At 43.7% G+C, this 23,446-nt stretch overlaps 1 protein-coding gene across 6 annotated transcripts in view; it reads left to right on the forward strand.

The window, feature by feature from the left end:
• Stim1 (stromal interaction molecule 1) overlaps nucleotides 1-23,446 on the forward strand; it is a 196,431-nt gene that overhangs the window by 170,822 nt on the left and 2,163 nt on the right. For 2 of the 6 annotated variants that reach the window (XM_060367712.1, XM_060367711.1), the window contains exons 6-11: nucleotides 1,832-2,009; nucleotides 7,944-8,121; nucleotides 13,824-13,991; nucleotides 14,880-14,980; nucleotides 15,249-15,484; nucleotides 19,094-19,490. In XM_060367712.1, coding sequence (XP_060223695.1) covers nucleotides 1,832-2,009; nucleotides 7,944-8,121; nucleotides 13,824-13,991; nucleotides 14,880-14,980; nucleotides 15,249-15,484; nucleotides 19,094-19,490 — 1,258 coding nt within the window. Of the gene's footprint in view, nucleotides 1-1,831; nucleotides 2,010-7,943; nucleotides 8,122-13,823; nucleotides 13,992-14,879; nucleotides 14,981-15,248; nucleotides 15,485-16,931; nucleotides 17,025-19,093; nucleotides 19,491-21,390; nucleotides 21,428-23,446 lie in introns of all 6 variants that reach the window. The other 4 variants (XM_021652009.2, XM_021652007.2, XM_021652010.2 and 1 more) reach the window with 4 other exon arrangements.

Below are 23,446 nucleotides of genomic sequence, written 5' to 3' on the forward strand. Positions count from 1 at the left end.
CCCCAGCACTTTTGAGGTTGAATCAGGAGGGTTGCTATAAGTTCGAAGCTAGCCTGGGCTACATAATGAGTTCCAGAACATGAAATTGGTCAATATATATATATATATAGATAGATATAGATATATAGATAGATAGGTAGATAGATAGATAGATAGGTAGATAGATAGATAGATAGATAGATAGATAGATAGATAGATAGATTTTGATTCCAAACCAATCTGGACAAGGTAAAGATTGAGAGAAATAGCTGGACTCACTCTGAATGTCAGAATGCTGAAGGGTTATAAGTCCTAAGAGGAAAAAAGCTTATTTCATAGTCTCATGTGCTCAGCGCATTTTGGACACTGTTAAGGATGTAGGAGAAGGGGAGCTGCGGGGATGCTTTAGTGGTTAAGAATGCACACTGCTCGTGAAGAGGACCCAAGTTTGCTTTCCAGCACATGTGCCAGAAATCTCAACTGCCTGTAACTCGGGCTCCAGGAGAGTGGATACCTCTCACCTCTGTGGGCACCTGCATATATACACACAAATAAATATACACATATAATTAAAAAAAACATAAGGGGGATGATGAGATGTGGGATAAATGTGCTTGCAACCAAGTCTGACGATCCAGGTTCTGTCCTTAGGACCTACATGGCAGGAAGAGAGAACTGACCCCTCCGACTTTCTCATACGTGCCGTAGCATGCACCCTTCACCCTGCCTCACATTAAATAAATAATAAACAAATAAAGTAACATTTAACAAGCATGTTAAAGGAGCTTGGCTTTGTGGTACGGATCTGTAATCCTAGCTACTAGGGCGGTCAAGGCAGGAGGATTGCAAGTTCACCCTATACTGGGTAAGTTGATGATATTCTGCCTCAGAAATAAAAGTGAAAAGGGCTGATAGTATTGGTCAATGATAGAGCACTTGCCTAATAGTCCTGGGCCCTAGGTTTAGTCCCTAGGACCAAAGTGTGTGTGTGGTGATGTTGGCATTGAGGAAACCCAGCAAACCACAAGCACAATTCCTTAATAATTGGGGAAGACAAAGGTTTGTAGTCGATACTGTGGAGGAGACACGTGTATTCGAGAAGGAAAGGCAACTCTTGTGCTGAGGAAATACCTTATTGAATCTGAGGACAAAAGAATGAAGGCTTGAGTGTGGCTGAAGTACAGGGTTTTCTGGAGGCTGAGTAACCGTTAGCCCAGTGGTTCCCAACCTCCTAATGGTGTGACCCTCTAATACAGTTCTTCATGTGTGGTGACCCCAACCAGAAAATTATTTCATTGCTACTTTATAATGATTTTGCTACATTATGAATCATAATGTAAATGTCTGATATGTAACCCTCAAAGCGGTCGCAACCTACAGGTTGAGAATCACTACGTTAGAGGCTCTTTAGTTTTCTGTCAGAAAGCCTGGAGTAAACACTCATGGCTGCCTTCCTAGACCTAGTAACTCCCCTCCCTCGCATGGAAATCAGCTATGCTATTTTGTCTTTACTTCCATAGGGTCCCCGTGGCTGGATATGTTTATCCCGTCCCAAAATGGCTGGAATGCACTCAGACGCTGTTCTCTCCACTGCACGTTAGGGAAGGAGGAGTTAATAAACCTTCAGACTTCTTCTCAGGCCTGTTACCCTATCCAAACCAGGCCTTGGCTGGTGGAGAGATAGACAGACTTTATTATGGTAGTATGTGCATGTGTGTTTAAGAGAAACGATCCCTTCTGAGTGGAAAAGGTCTGCCTTTCATAAAAGGAATCACTGAGGAGAAGATGCGGGGAATTGCAAGCTAAGTGTGCCGTGGGGGCTCTGGCTCACTGTGCCCTCCCTGTCTGGCAGTGACTCGCCATAATCACCTGAAGGACTTCATGCTGGTGGTGTCTATCGTCATTGGTGTGGGTGGCTGCTGGTTCGCCTACATCCAGAACCGTTACTCTAAGGAGCACATGAAGAAGATGATGAAGGATCTGGAGGGCTTACACCGAGCCGAGCAAAGTCTGCATGACCTTCAGGAAAGGTAAGACCTTGCTTCTTTAGCACAGCTGTGGTACTGCCAGCGCTTAGAAGTGTCGTGTGACAGCCTGTTGACACTGTGGTAAAGGCTACACCATCCTTCTAGACGGTCCTGCCATCCAGTCCAGTTGCCTTGGGTAGTTACTCTTGAAGGGAGCTTTTATTCTATTTTGTTTAAAAAACAAAAAACAAACAAACAAACAAACAAAAAACCCCAAAGAGCATTTTTCCTTCTCTGAGCTTGAAAGAGAGAAATGCACAGCTGTGGAGGTCTTGAGCCCCTCTGGTAGGGGTTTGTTTTGACTGTTCTATTTCTTGTCCTCCATCCTGATGACTTCCTTTCTTATGCAAGTGGATAAATTTTTCTCATGGTTCCCAAAGAAACCTCATAAACCAACTGGTTATGGTGCCACACATCTCTAATCCTGGAAGTGGAGGACGCGGAGGCAGAAGGGTCAAGAGCACAAGGTTATCATGGACTACTGGCAAGCTTGAGACTGGGCTGCATAAGACTGTTTTAAAAAGAAAATAAAAAGGCCTGAGAATATAGCTCAGTTGATAGAGTGCATATGCATTCTGGCATATGGCAAACACTGGATAAAACTGTGCTTAGAGGCTGCCTGGAAAGGTGGTTCAGCAGGTAGAGATGCTGCCAAACTTGGCGTGCTGAGTTCAACACCAGAACCAGGTGTTGGAGGAAGAGAACTAATTCTTGGAAGTCATTCTCTAATCTCCACATGCATACTATGGCTTCCATGTGGCTGCACATGCACGCACACACACACACACACACACACACACACACACGAGCACACACACACCACACACACACACAAAATGCAAAAACATTAAAAAAAAAACCAACCCTGCGTTTGGACGCAGTAGGATTAGAAGTTCAAGTTCATAGCAAGTTTGAGATCAGTCTGGTCTACTTAAGATCCTGTCTCGTAAAGAAATAAAGTAACCTCATAAAAACATTTCATCCTGTTCCCTTAGTTCTTTCTCATATACTCCAAATACCTTAAGTATTGACTTCTGTGACTGAGTGTATGTCCCTTTCCAGATTATGTGCTTGTAATTTCAGCATTTGGGTGGTGGAGACAGGTGAATCGGGAGTTCAAAGTCATTCTCAGCTACATAGGGAATTTCAGGTCAGCCTGGGCTGTGAGATTCAGTCTCAAACTGTTCCTCTGAAGGAAAGAAGCCTGGTTTGTGTCCCCCACCCTTGTCTCACTATCTACTACAGATATAGGCTGAAATCATAGCTATCCTCCTGCCTCAGATTTCCAAGAGCTGGGATTTACATAAGTTGGTGTGCACCACCAACCTAGTTTCTAAATTTTTAAAAAATCTATCTATCTATCTATCTATCTATCTATCTATCTATCTATCTATCTATCTATCTATCTACCGTGTGTGTCCATCTGTCTCTCTGTGCCAGGGTCTCTCTATGTAGCCAAGGCTGGCCTGGAATTCATGGTGCTCTTGCCTCAGCCTCTTAAGTGTTGGAATTACAGAAGTGCACTAACATGCCTGAGACATTTAAAGGCTACTTTTAAGTAACAGACACTATTTTCTTTGGATAAGTGAGGGAAAGCTTTCTTATAAGCAAGGTTTTGTTTTGATTTTGGGTGTTTTTTCTTTTTAATGTTTTTTATTTTATTTTTTTTTATTTTAACTATATCCCTGTCTGCCCTGGCTCTCAATATGTAGACCAGAATGGCCTGGAATTCTGAGGTCTGCCTGCCTCAGCCCCCCAAGTGCTAAGACTAGAGGCATGGGCCGTCACACCTGACCCATGAGCTGGGTATTGACATTGGTAGGCATTGTTATCTCTCTCTTAGAGTAAGGAAATGAAGGCTAGGAAGGCCACATGTCAGCAACGAACAAGGACAGTTTTTTTTTTTTAAGGATGCGTTTTTATTTGATGTGAGTCTTTTGCGCACATGTCTGTATGTGCACTACATGTGTGTGGTGACAGACACCAGAAGAGGCATCGGATCCTCTAGAGTTACAGCCAGTTGTGAGCTTCCCTGCGAGCGCTTGAAACAGACCCCAGGTCTGGCAGAGCAGGAGTTCTCTTAGCTCCCGAGCCATTTCTCCAGCCCCTGAGCTAGGAATGTTGACACTCTCCAGCAGCAGCTCCTCCAGATTCATTTCTGTGGGCTTCTAGGGGCAGAAAGAGTTTGATTTCTAAGCTGATTCATGTTACTTTGCTGGGCCCCTTGTTCTTGTATGCTTTGCCAACTAGGGGCTAACTGCTGCTGTCTGAACAATTCCCATACCTCATTCATCTGAAAAACATGCACTGTTTTCATTCCAAAGACAAAAGAATCTAAGCAAGAGACATTCCAAGTTTGGGGATAAAACTTAAGCTCCTAGGTCTCCCGGTTCTCCAAATTCTCCCGAGCTTAATGACCACTGTAGTACCAAGCAAGAGACAGACAGCCCCCTGTAGACTAGTGTGCGTGTGCACACACACACACACACACACACACACACACACACACCCTTCTCACACAGAGTATAGAGCCCACGTGCCATGTTGTCCCTCGTATCTATAGAAACACACAGCAGGGTACTGCCATCACAGAGCTTTGGTGTGAGTGCGTGTAACACTCCATATACATTCCAATTAGCATTTCACTGGTTCCAAAACAATTCTTTGAAGCAGGTAGGAAATTTGTTTCCTTTTTTGCTATGAAGAAACAGATAAAATGTGTCCCTGGTCACACAAGTGTTAGAACCACTGCCAGGGACTTTCAGTCAGGCTGCTTAACTTTTTCTTTATGATGCCAATTGATTGTTGTCTTGGAGTAGGACAGTGGAGTAGGACAGTGCTTGATTGTACATTTATTTGCTCATTTCTCCACTAAATAATATGTATTGATCTCTGTCTCCACTAGATACGAGTTGGGTCCATTTTGTTGTAATGGAGCTCTGTATTAGGGAGGAAAGATGTGGTAACACCAGCTTTTCAGTTAGGTGAAGGACTGAGTCCTTGGTGGTACAATTTCTTGCCGTTGGGTAGCAGGACGATACAATCAGCAAGGATGGAAATGGGGAAATGGCTCTGTTGTTGTTTTAGCTGTGTATGTGTTGCCATCTGGTGTCCATCCTAGGGAGCAGCAATTTCTTCTGTGTCACAGCTGCTCGTAGCCCACTGTTTCTTCTCACCAGGGCCTCAGCCACAGACAAGTCTGGACTTGCTGTTTTGAATTCTGCATCTGTCTTTAGTCATCTTTTTTCTCCGTTGATTTTGAGACATGGTCTCTTAACAGCCAAGGCTGATTTTGAACTTCTTATTTTCCTGCCTCCTCCTTCCAAGTGTTGGATGTATTCATTACCATGCCTGGATAGTTTCATTTTAATTAAGTATACAATGTCCCCAGAGGGTCTTTTTATTCTGCAGTCTATTCGTTCTCTTTCTTTTTGCTACTTTTGGTGATGGTAACGATGGTAGTCTTTCTGGGTAGCTTGGAACTTGCTTTGTAGACTAGGTTGGTCTTGAACTTGCATTGATCTTCCTGCCTCATACATGATGACAAGCTTGTGCCACTATAACTGGTCTTATATTTTACTTTTCTGTACCTCAAATCTAAACCCTATCTTTTTTTTTTTCTTGTTCTTTCTTTCTTGTAGACAGTGTTTCATTATGTAGCCCTGTCTGGCCTGGAACTCACAGAAATCTACCTACCTCTACCTCAAGAATGCTGCACCTCCATGCATAGCCTCTTTTTAAAAATACTCTATTACATTTACTTACTTATTTACCCATCTGTCTGTCTGTCTGTCTGTCTGTCTGTCTGTTTGTGCTAATAAATAAATAAATTGTGTGCATACGGAGTTCAGAGGATAAGTCGCCAGAGTCTGTTCTCTCATACTACCATTTGGTTCCTTGGAATCAAACTCGGTTTTTGTGCTTCGTAGCAAGCATCTTTACTCCCTGCACCACCCCACTGTCTTCTTCCTTCCCTTTTTCCTTTCTTTTCCCTATCACTTTCCCCTTCCATCCTCTTTTCTCACCTTTCCTTTCTTACCTCCTTTTCTTTGGACCAAACCAAGGTCCTCACTCAGGCTAACCCAGAACTCTAACTCTCATCTCCTCCTATTAATTTTCCCATATTCTAGTTCCCCGATAACTTGATAGTTCCTACTAACTTAAGAAGACCAGACAATAGCTCAGATCTTTTTGTTTTCACAGCATTTGGTAACTCTTTCCCCTGGGTCTTAGCATTACTATTGCTGCGATGAAATACTGTGATGAATAACAGCGACTTGGGGAGGAAAGGGTTTATCTGGCTTACACTTCCACATCACTGTTCATCATCAAAAGCAGTGAGACAGGAGCTCATGTAGGGCAGGGACCTGGAGGCAGGAGCTGGCATGGAGGCCATGGAAGAGTTCTGCTTACTGGCTTGCTCCTCATGTCTTGTTCATCCAGTTTTCTTATAGAACCCAGGACCGCTAGTCCAGAGATGGCACCATACACAGTGGGCTGCCCTCCCCATCAGTCAATCATTAAGAAAATACCTACGGCTGGTCCTTATGAAGGCGTTTTCTAAGTTGAGCTCACTCTTCAGATAATGTCAAGTTGGCATAAGACGAGCGAGCACAGGTGTAATCCAGATGTCTCATTTCCTGACTTTTTTTCAGCCACAGTTGACTGCTCATTCTTTTCTCACTCAGCACCATGTATTCATCTCTTTACTGTAGAATTTATCACACTAGATAAAGTTTACTACTGTTGATAAACTTTGGAAGAGGCAATGAGCTTCTTAGTGGGAGGTCAGTTTTTGTTTTGTTTGTGTTTCGAGACAGGGTTTATGTAGTCCTGGCTGTCCTGGAACTTACTCTGTAGACCAGACTGGCCTTGAACTCAAGCTTCTGCCTCATGAGTACTAGGATTAAAGGCAGTGCTACTACCACCTGGTGGAAAGCCAACTTATCTATCTGTTTATTTACTTACTTACTGTATTTAGGGCTCAACATAGGACTTGATTTTCAGTAGACACCTGATTAACTTGTTTAATAAATAAATGAAATGGATGAATATATGGATGAATGAATTAAGATATATGAAAGAGAGAAGGAGAAAGGAAAGAGACTTCTTAGAAGGGCTTGTCAGTAAGCAGAAAGAATGTGAAAGTGAGTACAAGGATAAGCTTTTGTTATAATTTTTTCCTTAAAATCTTAACAACTATGAAAAATCCATAGGAGCAAAGGCAAACAGGCAATCTTTTAAGATCTGTTTAGTCTAGCCCCTTAGACCTACATTTCCGTGTGTGTGTGCGTATGCATGCGTGCATTCATGTGTGTGCGTGTGTGTGTGTGGTGTGTACATTTGTAACAGGCATTTGAGAGTCTAAGGGGTCCAGCTAATAATTTTTTTTCACCTTCTATAAGCTTCCCTCCTACCATCACCTCACCTGAATCTGAATCAATAGGTTTTGCTTCACTTTTATCTATTTTTAAAGGCCTTTCTACATATACTGAACCTTTCATATATCTCAAAATTCAAGAATACATACGGACTTTGAAATCACGGAGATCTGAATTCTAGCCTTTTATTTTCTCTCTTCACATTCACATCTGTCCCAGGCTAATGTTACTGTCTGCCAGGAGGAGAAATGTAAGCTGCCTTGTAAACTGGTAGTTGTTATAAGTTGAATGTGTGAGATACTTTAGGGGAGGGATTTGGATGTTTGTGAACCTGGCTTCATGGTCTTGTTTACTAGCAGTGGAATAAAGGCCAACATAAGAATTAAAGCTAATGCCTGTGATTTCTGTTGGCCCCAGCTAGCTCAGAGCTGTGCAGTCAGCAGTCCAGAAAGGCTATATGCTGAGAGTTCCTTATGGCCATAACTCATGGCATGTTGGCTGGCACCTCCTTGCCTGGTCTTCTCCAGCTCTCTATCTCCTCCGGCCCCCCACTCAGGCTGCACAAGGCCCAGGAGGAACACCGAACAGTGGAAGTAGAGAAGGTCCATCTGGAGAAAAAGCTTCGTGATGAGATCAACCTTGCGAAGCAGGAAGCTCAGCGGCTGAAGGAGCTGAGGGAGGGTACTGAGAATGAGAGGAGCCGCCAAAAGTATGCTGAGGAAGAACTGGAGCAGGTAGGATAATCTGTGCTGGGTGCTTCAGGGGTGCATAAAGGCAGGGGCCATGGTCCGGCTGAGAAAGCTTCATGTGTGAACATTTTCAAATCTGGTTCAAATCTTTCTTCTAGACTTATCGTAAGAGTAGTGGAAAAGCTATAAAAAGTGGTTACCATGATTTTCAAAGAGTGGCAGATAAAAGGAGATAAGAGTGATTCTCTTCCCCATCGCCTTTTTCATTGAGGTGTTTATATCAAGTGAACAAATCCTAAGTATGGAGCTGCTAAATTTTTACACATGGATATGCCTGGGTATACAGCGATCAGAAAGCTCACTTTTGCTCTTGGCAGATTTTACTCCAAGAGTAGCTATTGTCATAACCTCTAAACTAGATTAGTTTTGCATGATTTTTGAATTTTGTAAACATGGCAGTGGGGCTGGAGAGAGGCCTAGCAGTTAAGAGGATGTGCTGCTCTTCCAGGGGACCCAATCTCAGTTCCAAGCACCCATGATAGGTAGCCTTAACTCCAGCTCCAGGGGTTCCAACACCCTCCCAGGCCTCCATGAGTAATGCACCGGTGTATATCCCGCTCCCCCATCCAAACTTTATAAAAATGGCCTTTGGCTAGGAGTGTGGCTTAGTGGTAGAACCTTTTCCCAGCATTCATAAGATTCTGGGTTCAATCTCTAGGACAAGAAAATAAAACAACAAAAAGAATGGCATTAGACATACATGCTTTTTTTTTTTTTTTTTTGAGTTAACATTGTGAGAATCAAGTACACGTAGTGACTGATGATTGATTTCCAGTACACAACAGTCTTAAGAAATCAAAAACAGAGTTCAAGGCCAGCCTGGTCTACGGGAAAGCCAAGGTTACACATAGAAACACTGTCTTGGAAACAAACAAGTTAACAAACACCTGGGTGTGGCAATACATGCCTTTAATCGCAGCACTCATGTACTGTGAGTGTAAGGCCAGCTTGGTCTGCATAGCCAGTTGTAGGCCTACCAGAGCTATGTAGTGAGATCTTGTGTCAAAAACAAAGCAAACCCCCAAGCCCCAAACAGGGCTGGAAAGATGACTAAGTAGTTAAGAGCACATGTTCTTACAGGGGACCCAGGTTTGGTTCCCAGTACACAAATGGATATACATATCCGTAAATCTAATTCCAGGGGGGTCCATGCCCCTTCTCCGACCTCTGAGGACACCAGACACGTATATGATACATATACATACATTCAAGCAAAACATTCATACACACAAAATAAATAATTTTTGAAAAAGAAAGTAAAAAGGCAAGCCACAAGCAGAGAGGAAATTATGTGGTTTATGTAAAATGTGTGTGTGTGTGTGTGTGTGTGTGTATGCATACATTAAAATGCTTATCTTCAGGGTATATAAAGACATTTTATAAACAAGAAAATACAACTCAAGTTTTAATTTATTTTTAGTGTTTTGCAGTAATTTTATTTTAATGTCAATCTGTCACACATAGATCTAAAATACCAAATGAATTCCTATTAAGCATTTTGCAAATAACTAGTGTATAGAGATAGGGGAAGCTAGAGGCACAAATGAGTGGTAAAAAAAAAAACCCTCTAAGACACTAAAAACACAAAATTAGTGGTGAAGATCCAGTGAGCTCAGTATTTGGCTGAGACAAGAAAGGCTCTCCCAGGTTCCAGGCCAGCCTGGGAAGCTGCCAGTGAAACCTCTATCAGAAACAACCGCAAGTCAGGAAAAACCTAGAGCCCTAATATATGCCTGTAATCAACCCATAGGAAATACAGGCTGGAGGGTCAAGAGAATTCAAGCTCATTGTCTGCTACGCACTGAGTTGATTGCTGGCCTGGTCTACGAGTGACCCGAGGAAAAATAAAATGAGAACTTCTACTTCCTGTTGACTAAGGGGCCAGTGTAGACAGAGGCAGAAATCACTGAGCAAGGGCCCTTAGGATTTGGCTTTGCAGTTCACAGAATACCCTCAGAAACCCTCAGAGCCTGATTTGTTATTTGCCGTGCCATCTCTGTGCTGTGCCATCTGTGACTTTGTATTTAGGTGTGGAAACAGAGATCAAGTGTCTCTGGAAGGCCTCCAGTGTTCCAGGAAGTTTGGTTCAGCTTAGGGAAGGCCGGGCCCCACAGGCTGGACAGTGCTGAATCAGCATGTGTGCCCACAGCTGGGTGTAGACTCTGACTGGTGGGTGGGAATGAGCCCGAATTGCCAGCTTTGTGACTAGCAGTGGGACCTATGGTAAGCATAGGACATGATGCTGAGCTGGGTGGGGAGGGGAGGAGGGCGAATGGGCAGTCACACCTGCCAGCATGCACCACATGACAAACCTTGTCCTAGCTTGTTTTCCTTCTGGTTGAGTCTGGCAGCCCGGACTTTGGGAACTCCATCTTAAAATGTTCCCTAGCTCCTAGTGCTACTTCCAGCTGTGCTCCTGCTTGTGAGAACTCAGGATCCAGGAGTTTGGGGGGCGCCAAGGTTCTCTCATTTTGACTACAGCTCAATTTAGGTATTTGAGATTCTGTTCTGAAGAACCAGGCTTAAATCCATCTCTGTCTACCCTGGACCCACTGATCTGACCTTTTCACTTTCATGCTTTCCCACTGTATATCTTCCCAACCCAAGTTTTTAAGTGAAAAGACAGTCACAATTCAAATGACCAGTTATTAAAAAACCAATATTAAGGAAGTAAAAATTAAAATCACAATGAAATACCATTACATTTATCACAATGCCTAAAATTAAAATGGCTAAGAACTAAAGGTCACGCCTCACTGATAGTGGTCTTGATAGGACCCTTATGAAGAACTACTTAGCATCTTTCTGCTCCCTTCTCTGCCTCCAGTGCCAGGAACCGAACCTGGGCTTTGTATGCCAGCAAGTACTCTTATTAACGAGTCATATTCCAAACCCTGTTTGATGGTTTCTACTAACGCTGATACATAAATGCTCTATTGTACACCCAGCAGAAATGAGTGCTATGCTTACTGAGAGTACATATTCAAGAATACCCATCGTGGCGCTACTCATAAAAGCCAAAAGCCAACAGCCCACGCCATTAGCAACAGGAAAATGAAAAAGATCAATTATGAAATACTTTCTTGTTAGATTATTATGTAGTAATGTAAATCAGCCCTCACCTTGAATCAGCAAATATAGCCCAGGAAGAAAATGACTTGAACCCAGGGCCTTGCATGTACTAGGCAAAGACTCTACTGCTAACCTGTATGGCCAACCCAGTTCTCTCTCTTTCTCTCCCTCTCTCTTTTTTCTCTCTCTCACACACACATACACACACACACACACAGACACACACACAAGAAAAGAAAAAGAAAAATATTCAGTCTATGCTTAAATTTACTTTGTAGTCCAAACTGCCTTGAATTTTTTTTTTTCTAGCCCCCAAACTTCCAGAGAGCCTTGGCCTGCCACTAGGCTCCTGCTCCCTGCCTTTTATTTGAGAGAGAGTCTTACTGTATTGCCAGACTGCCATTAAACTTGGGATCTTCTTCCTTAACCTCCTAGTAGCTTAGATTATATGTGTGCAGCATCATGTTGGACTTCAGGACCCTTTTAAATCTTAAAAATTACTTAGGAAAAAAAATTTGAAGAGTTCCCTCCTTTTTTCTGACTGGATTCCGGGGACCAAGTTAGGTGCATACCATCCCCTGTGCTGGGGACCCCATGACAGCGGGGTCACGGTTCTCAGCCATGGGCGTCTTCTCAGACTGCTGCAGTCTGAGGTGGAATGCCGTCTGGACACTCACTGGCAGGACTTCTGTCAGCTCATGAGGACATGGCTTCTTTAAGTTACATAATGACCTTACAGAGTGGATTGTTCAATAAAGAGAGCATTCTGGCTCTTTGTGCATAAAAATACAACAAATCATAAAGCCTTCAAAAATTAGGATCTTCAAAACTTAGGATCTTCTGTGGGAGTGATACTGTTGCTATCTATCCTGATAGAAATTAAAATGGGTCTATATATAAAACATATGAAAGCTCATTCCTGTAATCTCAGCACTCAGGAGGGTGAGGGAGGAGAACTGACACAGCTTCAGGTAAGCCAGGACTGCATATAGCAAGAAGCTTTCTCTAAAAACAGAACAAAATATATGACTATTTATGTTCAACAAGGCGGTGGCCTAATAACAAATGACAGCTTGTTATTCAACTGACTGACAATGTTAATGTCAAGCTAATAAGAATATATAATAGGCCAAAAAGGAAAACATTTAAATATTTATTAAAAGAACTATATTAAATCTCTTACCAACCAATATAGAAAATTTTATGAAAACAACTAAATTTTCCAAACTAAAACCAATATTTTTTTTTCTTTTTTCTTTTTCTTTTGTCAAGTTAGGGTTTCTCTGTTTGGCCCTGGCTGTCCTGGAACTTGCTTTGTAGACCAGGCTGGTCTCAAGCTCAGAGATCCACCTGCCTCTGCCTCCTGAGAGCTGGAATTAAAGGCGTGTGCCACCACTGCCTGGCAACTAAAACCAATTTAATAATTTGCATATGAAAATGTGCATATCTTTTTATTGTCTGGCTTACTTTTTTGTTGTTTCTGATACAAGTTTTTTCCTCTATAGACTAGGCTGGCCTCGAACTGTTAGGTTCTTTCTGCCTTTGTCTCCTGAGGATTGCACCACCACTGGCATCCTGGATTCCATTATCAGTGTCTATTCAGTGTGTTGTAATGAAAGAGGGTAACAAGTCAATTAATGCCAGGCATAGTGACTTATGCCTGACATCTAATAACTCAGGACGTGGAGGCAAGAGTATCAGAAGTTCAAGAGCAGCTTCTATGATGTAGTAAATTCAAGGCCACCCTCTGCTGCATGAGACCTTTCCTTAAAAATCAAAAGTAGGACTGTAGAGCTGGGTTAGTAGTTAAGAGCACAGCTCCTCTTCCAGAAGACAGAGTATGTGTATCTGCACAGGTGCCTGGAGAACCAGAAGCACTGGCTCCCTTTGGAGCTGGAGTTCCAGGAAGCTTTGAACTACTTCATGCTGGACTGTGTGCACCTGTGTGCAGGTGCCTGTGGGGCCAGGGGCATCGGCTTCCTGTGGATGTGGAGTTGCAGACAGTTGTGAGCTCCTTCATGTGGTGCGAGGAATTAAACATGGGTCCTCTGCAAGAGCACTATGCACCCTTAACTGTTGATCCATCTAGCTGCTGTGTCTACCACATTGTGATTTTTTAAAATTTAGTATTATTTTTAAGTGTGTATGAGTATCTTGCCTTCATCTATGTCTGTGTACCATGTGTGTGCCTGGTGCTCAAGAAGGCCAGAAGAGGGTCTTAGATTCACTGGAATTGGAGTTACAGATGGTTGTGAGCTGCCATGTGGATGCTGGGAACTGAAATCAGATTCTCCAGAAAAGCAGCCAGTGCTCCTAACTGAGCCTCTCTCCACACACAGACACACAGACCCCAGCTCCCAGTAAGATGATTCAGTAGCAAATGTATTCCTGAAGAGACCAGGAATGCTGGCTGAGACTGGCTATGTGACCAGGAGAATAAGCTGATGTGATAGCAAAGAGTGTTTTGGAGGAAAAAAAGTCTTCATTTGCATTCTGCTTGGCAATATTGACAATGTGGTCTTATGGTGTGGACTCTGAGATGTGAAACATTGTACAGAGGTGATGGAGAAAGTCTTAATGTCAACAAGTGCACCCACACCCTTATGTCCTCCTAGGTCCGGGAAGCCCTGAGGAAAGCAGAGAAGGAGCTGGAATCACACAGCTCATGGTACGCTCCTGAGGCCCTTCAGAAGTGGCTGCAGCTGACACACGAGGTGGAGGTGCAGTACTACAACATCAAGAAGCAGAATGCGGAGAAGCAGCTGCTGGTGGCCAAGGAGGGGGTGAGGCTGCTTCCCTGTGGGTCTCCTTTGCCCTCTTCCCTCCGCCCTGTCCTCCTCTCCTTAAGCTCTGCCATCCCCGTTCTCTGCTTTACCCTGTCCCTCCCTTTGAGTGAAGAGATATATTGACAATGGCTTCTGTTTCTCTTTCTAATGTATACTTTTTTTTTTTTTAAGATTTAATTATTTTTATTTTATGTTTCTGGGTCTTTTGCCTGCATGTTTGTGCCTGGCACTCAGGGAAGCCAGAAGAGGCATGTGAGATCTCCTAGAAGTGGGTGATAAACTGTTGTGAGCTGCCATGTAGGTGCTGGAAACTGAATCCAGGTCCTTTGGAAGAGCAACAAGTACTCTTAACCACTGAGCCATTTCTCTATCCCCTCCCTAATGTACACTTCTTAATAATGTCCTAAAATGTTTGGAGGATGGACTGAGCTATAGGGATACTCATCCTGACTTCTGAGCAAGTAAAAGTGGGTAAAGGGAAAGCCTCTTCAGAACAGAAGTCCTTTTTGGTTTTTCGAGACAGTGTTTCTCTGTGTAGCAGAACCCTGGCTTTGTAGATGAGGCTGGCTTAGAACTCACTGACATCTGCCTGCCTCTACTTCCTGAATGCTGGAATTAAAGCATTTGCCACTATTGCCTGGGACAGAAGTCCTTCTAAGGCTTGGGGTACGAATACTGGAACCATTTACTTCTTAGCCAGTTTCCTGTAGTCCACCCACTTCTTCTCCTTGCCTTATTTTTCACTTTTCTCTTTCCCCTTTTCTTTTCCTTCTCCTTGCGACACTTAAGTTGTATTAGGCGGATGGGGACCCAGCCATAAGAAGAACTTATTTTTTCCAACCATGAACCTCTACTCTCTTTATACTGGGGGCTTCATCTTTGCAGGCTGAGAAAATAAAAAAGAAGAGAAATACGCTTTTTGGTACCTTCCATGTGGCCCACAGCTCTTCCCTGGATGATGTGGATCATAAAATCTTAACTGCTAAGTAAGTAGCACCAGGTCTCAGCTCCAGCAATGTTAATACCATCCTTAGAGACTGAGGTTATGTGAGGCCTCTAACCTCAGTCCCATCTCCTCACCATGGCGACAGCTCTGGTCTGCCCAAGCCCTCATGCAGCTCCCACTTTGCTCTTAAGTTTATGAATCTACTGTGGTTTTCATTCACACATGTCCCTGTGTGGCCCTCTGAAAAGCTACCTTGTTATTGGAGCCCCACAGCTCTCTTCTGCAGCTCTGCTTAAATCTGTCTTCAGGCAAGCACTGAGTGAAGTCACAGCAGCGCTGAGGGAGCGCCTACACCGGTGGCAACAGATTGAGATCCTCTGTGGCTTCCAGATTGTCAATAACCCTGGCGTCCACTCCTTGGTGGCTGCCCTCAACATTGACCCCAGCTGGATGGGCAGCACCCGCCCTAACCCTGCCCACTTCATCATGACCGACGACGTGGACGACATGGATGAGGAGATTGTGTCGCCCTTGTCCATGCAGTGTAGGTGACCTCTTTGCAGGGGTGAGAGAAGTAGCCTTTGGTGCGTAAGATGAGACGTCTGTTGCCTCTGCTCACACAGCAGTCGGGGAAGATGACTAGGAAAGGTGTCAGCCCCTGCAGTGGCTAATAAAACAATTCACATTAAGATATTTCTTATAGCTGTCCTTTTGGTGGTTTCTCCTTGCTATATGCCTTCTCTGTCCTGTGTCTGTGTGTCTCTTTATTTACTGTTTTCCTTTTTAGTTCCTTTTCTTCCCCAAATGTCTACCTTTATTTTAAAAAAATCTTCTTTAGAGACTTTTTATTTATAGTATAAAATAATATTCATTTTAACTGTGTTTGTTTATTTCCTATTCTTAGTTACTAAGGCAGGTGGTTAGAATGATGTCTTTTTTCCTTGCCTTTTTGTTTGAGACCCCAGTATGGTAGCAGTACTTTAATGTGCTCTATCCCTGACTCCAAGTTAGGAGGCATTCTTGCCCAGGAGGGAACTCCTGTACAAGTATGCCTGACTATCCGCCAAACTTGGACTCTCTACACTCCTTCACTGCCCTGGCTCTTTCTTCTTTCCCCCAAAGGTGATGATTGCTTAGTAGAGCAGAGCCAAAGGGAGAGCATTCTGGGGAATGCTTTGGTGACTTCCTTCTGGTACACAGCTGAATTTTTATTTGGATGGGAGATTATTTTAGCTAAATAAATTAAGCATATTTGTAGTAATGGTCTTATCTTGGGCCCATACCTTACCAGCATAGAGGGGATTGTAGGGCTGGTTTAGGGTCTCAATTTCAGAGGCCATATTCCCCTGCTTGCCCTGAAGGCCAGATTCTTTAATCAGGCTGAATTCATATTTCAGACAAAATTTATTTGTAAATATCCTTTTTAATGGGTTGAGCCTGAAAGCTGCTGTATAGTTCAGGCTAACCTTGAACTTACGACAATCCTGCTTTCCACCCTGAGTGTTGGTATTATAAACATGTAGAGCCATGTACATTTTTTCCGTAGTACTTTGCCCCTGGCCAGTCCTTGATCTGGTATCCTTTTGGTTTTGGTTTTGGTTTTTTGAGACAGGATCATACTATATATCTCTGGCGGGCCTAATCGGTAGCCCTGAAGTCTATGTAGCCATGCTAGCCTCAAACTCATAGAGATCTATGTGCCCCAGTCTCCCAGGTCCCGGAATTAAAGGTGTGTGTCAGCACTCCTGGCTTGATCTGATATCTTGTTAGGTCCTTAGTCAAGGCCTAACAAGGTTTTGGTTAATAAGGCAAATCTGGATCCTAACTCACTGATCTAAAGGTTCCTGTGCTCTCCATGTAAGGAAGAACCTTCATTAGCTCTGAGCTACTCACTCCCTGACCCCAGCCCTTCCTGTATCCCATTGAGAGACAGGCCAAAACGGTTGATAAATCAGATTCTCTTCTCCTTTTGGCCTGGCTGTTGACCCTAGATGCTGCCTGGCTGATGGGGCGTAGGTTCAGTGACCGCTCTCTCTGCTCTACATCCGCCGGCTCGGATGATCAGTCCCTCTGGAAATACCCGGGTTTGAGGAGCCCCTTTGGGGCTTTTGTTTTTCCGGCTTTTGGAACTAAACCAGCACTCCTATCCAATGGGCCCCTTTTCTTGCCTGCCTCACACCCCTGCCTGTTCCCTCTGTCCCCTCAGCATGGTCCGTACTAACTGAAGGGAGAGGTTCGGGGGCGAGAAGAATCAGCCTGCTTAGCTGAGGACTGGAGAGGAAACATCCATGGAGATGGAAGTTCCCTTTCTCTTCGCCCACATGAACGAATGTCCTAGTGGACCTGCTTCCAGTTGGGCTGGGAGAGAAACGAAGGCAAAGGACAGTCCTCTGTTTTTCTTTTCCGTGTTTCCCCCTTTCTCCCACTGCCCACTTTTTTTTTTTAAGATTTTATTTATTTATTTTATGCATATTAGTGCTCTAAGAGGGCAGTGGAGGGTGTAGATGGTTGTGAGCTGCCATGTGGTTGCTGGGAATTGAACTCAGGGCCTCTGGAAGAGCAGACAGTGCTCTTAACCCCTGAGCCATCTCTCCAGCCCCCACTTTATTCTTTTTAACCTCCTTACTTTCCTATTTTAAGCTTCTTTATCTTCAGGCATTTCATGCTTTCAAAGCTACCGTCTGTAGAAGCCTAACTCTCCATCACTGTGGGATTGTGCTTTCTCCATGGCTTGGCCTTGTGAAGCTCTGCCACCCCTTAACCCCTGCCTTTCTCCAGCTTTTAAGGAACATACATACATACATACATATATATATATATATATATACATACATAAATATCTATATACATACATATATATATTTTTTTTAAGTTGGAGCTGGTATTGAGCCTAAGGATGTGCTCTGGCACATCCCTAGGTACCCTGTGTCCAGGTTGGGGTGATAGTTACCCTGCAAGAGCCTAGTTTGCAGCTTTGATCCAGAAGCTAGATCATTTTTGTTTATGTACATATTAGAGGATTGGAAAGTAATGCATGAATAGTAGCATTTTTGTCTACTTAAAAAGATTTTATTTTTATTTGAAAGTAAATATCTATATGTATATGTCTGTATTGAGTTTGGGTTTGTGCACATGAGTGCAGGATACACAGGGGCCAGAAGAGATCACGGGGTCCCTGGAGCTGGAGTTACTGGCAGTTGTGGGTTGTTCAAAGTAGGTGCTGGGAACTGTGGTTCTAAGAACAGTGACCTGCATAGGTGTTTTGGAGTTGCTACTTAGAAGTCTCAGAACAACCCCACAGGATTTTATAAATGTGGATTGAAATGAAAATGTAAGTGGCTTAGGGTCACAGCTAGAAATTGAAACACTTGGTTTCAAAATCTAGTGTTTTGTGTTTCAAAGCTCAAGGCTGTTTCATAAAAATTTTCATCCTTCTTCATCCGTAGAAAGTTTTTATTTTTCTAAAACAGGGTCTCACTATACAGCTTAGCCTTGCCCATAGCTCACTCTATAGTCTGCTGGCTTCTAACTTATAATCCTCCTGCCTCAGCCTGTCAAGTGCTGAGATTACAGTTATGTCCAACCACACCCAGCTCCAGAACATTCTAATAAGCATCTGCCATGTTATTAAAATCTTTTTATAAGCATCATTTTTAATATCTCTCTCATCTGCCAATAAATAGTTGTGTTCTCATTTTTTCTTTTTCCTATCTTTATGTACACTTTCATACAACTATTAATAATGACCCAGTGAACATGTTTGTATACAAGTCCTTGTCTGTGTGGTGAATTACTCTGTGAGGTTAGCTAAAAGGAAAAGGCTGGTTCTTGGTGCTCTCCCGGACCTTGCTCCAAGTCCCTATCCTATGCTGCTGTGCCTGTGTCCTCCCACTAACTGCCTTGCTACTTCCCTTTAGAGTGACATTAGGTCTCCTTCCACTCAAGTTGCCACTAAAACTGACCTGGGCACCTTATCTACAATTTCCCATCCTTTCAGGTCCCAGAGTGGGAGGTTTCCGGGAGGTGGTGTCCTTTTCTTTGGATTGGGTGTCAAAGGTCCAGAGAGTTCTAGCAGGCATATCTTTATGGGTACCTGGTGCCTGCGCCCAGCCTGGGCTTGCCAATCCTTATACTCTCTTTACTCTCCTTGCAGCCCCCAGCCTGCAGAGCAGCGTTCGACAACGCTTGACAGAGCCACAGCATGGCCTGGGATCTCAGAGGTTGGTAGAGGGCGAGGCTGGCCACTTCTTGACAAGCCGGGTATCTCTGCGGAGAATGCGTAGCCTTTCATCTGGACAGTCTTTCAGTTCTGAAGGCCACGGGGCCAGCCTTCCATCTGCCTCCGCTTCTTCTTCCTGCTCCTCTTCCGCCACCACCACCGCCGCCGCCGCCACCACCTCCACCACCACCACCACCACCATCAACACCGTCCATGTTCACCCTGTTTATTATCCCCACAGCACTTCCTATTTCCTCCAGATGGACCCCTGCCCTGACACAATCCCTCCTGACAACACCGCTGTGATGTCTGGGCATTCAGAGAGCTTAGGGTATCAGCTGTCTCTCTTCTCTTTCCTCCTTCCCTTCCTGCTGCTTTCACCTTGGCCTCTGCCTGCTGCCTGTTGCTTGTTAAACTCTGGGTGGTGGAGAATCTTCCCCCTTTTCCTTTCCCTTCTCAGTTCTGGGACTCCTTATTCAGCTAAATTTCCTACACCTGTCTTCCCTCTGCTGTTTGGGGTTTTCTGATTCTAAAAATGAGTAACAGTCCTCTTCCCTCATGATCCTATAACACTTTTATTTAAGTTATGTACTTTTAGATCAGCTTTCACTTTCTTTACTCTTTAAATAAATGTATCCTGTGCCATGTACTTCTGAACATGGGAGTCATAGATGATAAGATGCAATCCCAGGCATCGTGACAGATAGTCTTGTCTGGTAAAGGCACACAAATAAATTATGGAACAATTCCATAAGTGCTCTGGGGTACTGAGGAAGGAGGAATGACTAACACGGTGTATCTAGGTGGAATGCTTTACAAAAGAGATGACAGTTGTGGTGAGGCCCTGCACACAGAGAAAGGGAAAGGGGTCTAGCCTGAGGAAAGGTTATGTGTAGAGTAATGGAGGGATAGACATATATTAGCTGCAATGAAAATACTGCATATGTGTTGGAAAGACGGAGTGGTAGAGTAGGAGGTCAGAAGAAAGAAAAGTTCAGAAAGGCTAAGAATTTGGCCTTCATCTTTTTAGAACAGAAGCACCATAAAAGTGAATCGGCTATACTTCCATTTTAGAGGACTTGGGTTAGTTACAAGTGCTTGCTGGTAGGCTTGATGACCTGAGTTTGAACCCAAGAGTCTACATGTGGAAGGAAAGAACCTACTCCTGGAACTTGCCCTCTGACTTCCACATATGTGCCATGTAAATATGCATGTGCAAACATACAAAACAAATATGAGTAACAAAATAAAGTCTTTTCATTTTAGGAATCACAATTTAGTGACCTGTAGGCACGAAGGAAGACTAAGGAATTTTGGGGCATTGCAGCATACCACTTGGGGAGGTACTGAGGTCTTGGCTTGGGAAGATGATTCACTATAACTGGCCACAAGGTACAGAAAGGGAATCTAGTTTGACCCCTAGGTGGCTAGCTTCACCGAGTAAATAAGTTAATTAATAGTATTAATAGTACAGGAGAAGGACTATTGACTTGGAAATTTGGGACAAGAAAAATTAAGCAGGAAGTAAAATACTTCTTAGGCAGTTAAGGCTCTGAAAGGGTAATTTTTCCCCAGGTCACAGAGATAATTAGAACAGAGCACAAACTCAAACTTGACTTTTCATTCAAGATACTTTTCTTCTGCAATGCCTCAGTAAGTGACCTAGAAAAGAACTGCAAGTTTCTCCTTAGCCTGGCCTGACATCTCATTGACTTTCCTTGCTAATATGTCAAGATGTTAGGCTAAGATCAGAGGTAGTAGCTTTGATCTTGTTTGGGACAAGCTTAGGGGACCGTAAGAAAGGACTCACCTTTGGAAGTACCTCATCCCTGAAATTGTGACTATGGATCAGCCCTGGTTGCTAAGTTGCAGCCTGCTTACTCTGTTGATTTCTTTTGGCCTAGCCTCATCTCTCTACCTCTGCTTCATAAATGTTTGGGTAGTTATCCTTGAGGGCTGTTCCTTTTGCTTCCATAAAGGGACTCCCTTACTAGGATTATTTACTCAGCAGAACTGCCCATTTTCACTCTCATCCTCATTTTCATCTAGAAGTGTGTGAAGAGAGACCGCTCCTCCCAGTATTTATGAAGAAGACTGGAATGGGTTGGGGAAGCTAGGGGTTGCCGTGATTTCATGCTCCAAGGCCTAAGCTGAGGGCACTGGGGAGGAAGGGTGGATCTGCACTCACCTGGCCTGTTCACTGCTTAATTTTCTTTTGCACCATGCATCAGAGGATCATCTCTAAAGGCAAACAGGCTCTCTAGTAAGGTTAGTAGCTTGGGATGGGAGTCCAAGGCAGCCTAGCCTTTGGGGAGGGATAACCCTGGCCTAAAAGGTCTCAGGAGTTCAGGGAGGGAAGGTGAGCTTGCCTTAATGGGCCTCTTCCCTCTCATATATACTAAGGTTTTCTCCTAGGTTCTTATCTTTCTATGGGATTTTTAGTTTTTAACTGATGAGGGAGGCACGGAAGGATGAGAATCAAGAACAAGTACAGGATTGTGGGTCAGAAGTGAGGCTGGGAGGTCTAATTTTTTTTGTTGTTGTTTGTTTGTTTGTTTTTTGTTTTTAACCTCATTTACTTAGTGTTAAGAAGGCCTTACCTCCTCAGTTTTAAAAAGCTGCCATTTTTAGTGTGACTTCTCAGACTGTCTTGGCACTTTCTTAGCAGTATATGTTTATGAGAAGGATTGTTATGTGGGTAGAGAAACAAGGACATGTTTTATTGTTTAAGGTGCAGGCCTAGCAGGCCTCAAACTTGCTGTGCAGCTAAGGGCGATCTTGACTCTATGATTCTCCTGTTTCTACTTCTTAGTTGCTGGGAGTGGGTGTGTGGTTCCACACCCAGGCTTTTGTTTAGCTTATTTTGTTTTTGAAGCATGGTCATCCTATACATCCCTGGCTGCTTACCCCGGAATTCACTATGTATGTACACAGGCTGGCCTTGGGTTTGGGGTTTAGCTTCCCAAGTACAGGGAATACAGATGTGCTCTTAATGAAGACACATTTAGGTAGAAGCAAGGACTGTTGTCAGATACATGAAGCTAAATAGGAACCTAAATGTTTATAAACATTAGATTATGTGGCTGACACAGTATTTGTAGTAGTGGAATTGAAGCTAACATTGTCTCCCTTCCATCCCCCAAATCCTAAAGGTCATTTGGCCCATGGAGTTGCTGCTCAGTTAGTTGTTCCCTGAGAAAAACCTACCATAGCTATGAGCCAAACCCTTACTTTGTCTGTTTCTGTAGGCTGGTGCCTTTCCTAACCGTTGACCTCAATAGTCACCTCTTTATTGTAGAGGCAGAAGCAGAGGCATCTGGGATTGGCTCATGGCCTTCAGCCTCAGCCAAGCCCTTAAAAGCTTTCTAGTTCCTGAACTAGACTCTGTGTGTTTAGTGTGTAATGGCATGCCCCCATAATGCAGACCTGCAAAGAGAGCCTCTTGTGACTGTTCTTTGGCCGGCCTTCCAGGTTGGCTGGCTTGCTGGCCTTTACTTCTACAATACTTTGCACTTTCCCAAGTGCTTTGTTAAGATTTTTGTTCCTCCAAACAGTCTTGTAAAGAACTAGTTTGATACCATCCTCACAGGGCAAAATGAGGCTCAGAAAAGTTAGATGACTTATCTAAGATCACACAGGAGGGCTCAGAGCTCTTCTCAACCCCTGAACCTTAAAGGCCAATGTTCTATCTTCCCTCTCTACATGCCTCTCTACATTCTCCCTGTCAGCAGAGTTCTGAAACAAACCGCACACTTCTTGCTTTGATTTTGACTCTGCAGAACTTCTCCACGTCCTGGTATAAATTCTGTGAGAGGGTAGGAAGAGGCAACATCCTGGCCTTTGGGATGAATGAGGGATTGTTTGCAAGGCTGCTCTAACTTCCCTCCCCACCTTGGTCAGGCCTGTTGACTGCATGTGTCCTGTTCTTTGGAGCGTGGCCTAGACTGCATGTATCCCAGGTGTGATGGAGTAAGCGGTGGGAGGAAGGCATGGGAAATGATGATTAGGAGCAACATGCAGCTTCTATGGTAGCTTAGGGTCGAGTGCTAAGAAACTTTACCAGTCATGGGAAGGCAGATTATTGAAGAGGGTGCCTATGGAATTTGAGCCTATGGTTTATATCAATGTAGCACCGTGGTATTCAGCAGGGATGGGGCCCAGCCATTACAAAGCTCTTTGCCTGATGATGATGCTATATAATGACATTTGCTTTTGTTTTTTGTCTCTTCTCATCATTGTTCCCTTTCTCCTCTTTCTACCTACTTTTCTTCCTCTGTAATCCTACTT

The sequence above is a fragment of the Meriones unguiculatus genome, chromosome 14, assembly GCF_030254825.1.
Source record: "Meriones unguiculatus strain TT.TT164.6M chromosome 14, Bangor_MerUng_6.1, whole genome shotgun sequence".
Taxonomy (NCBI): domain Eukaryota; kingdom Metazoa; phylum Chordata; class Mammalia; order Rodentia; family Muridae; genus Meriones; species Meriones unguiculatus.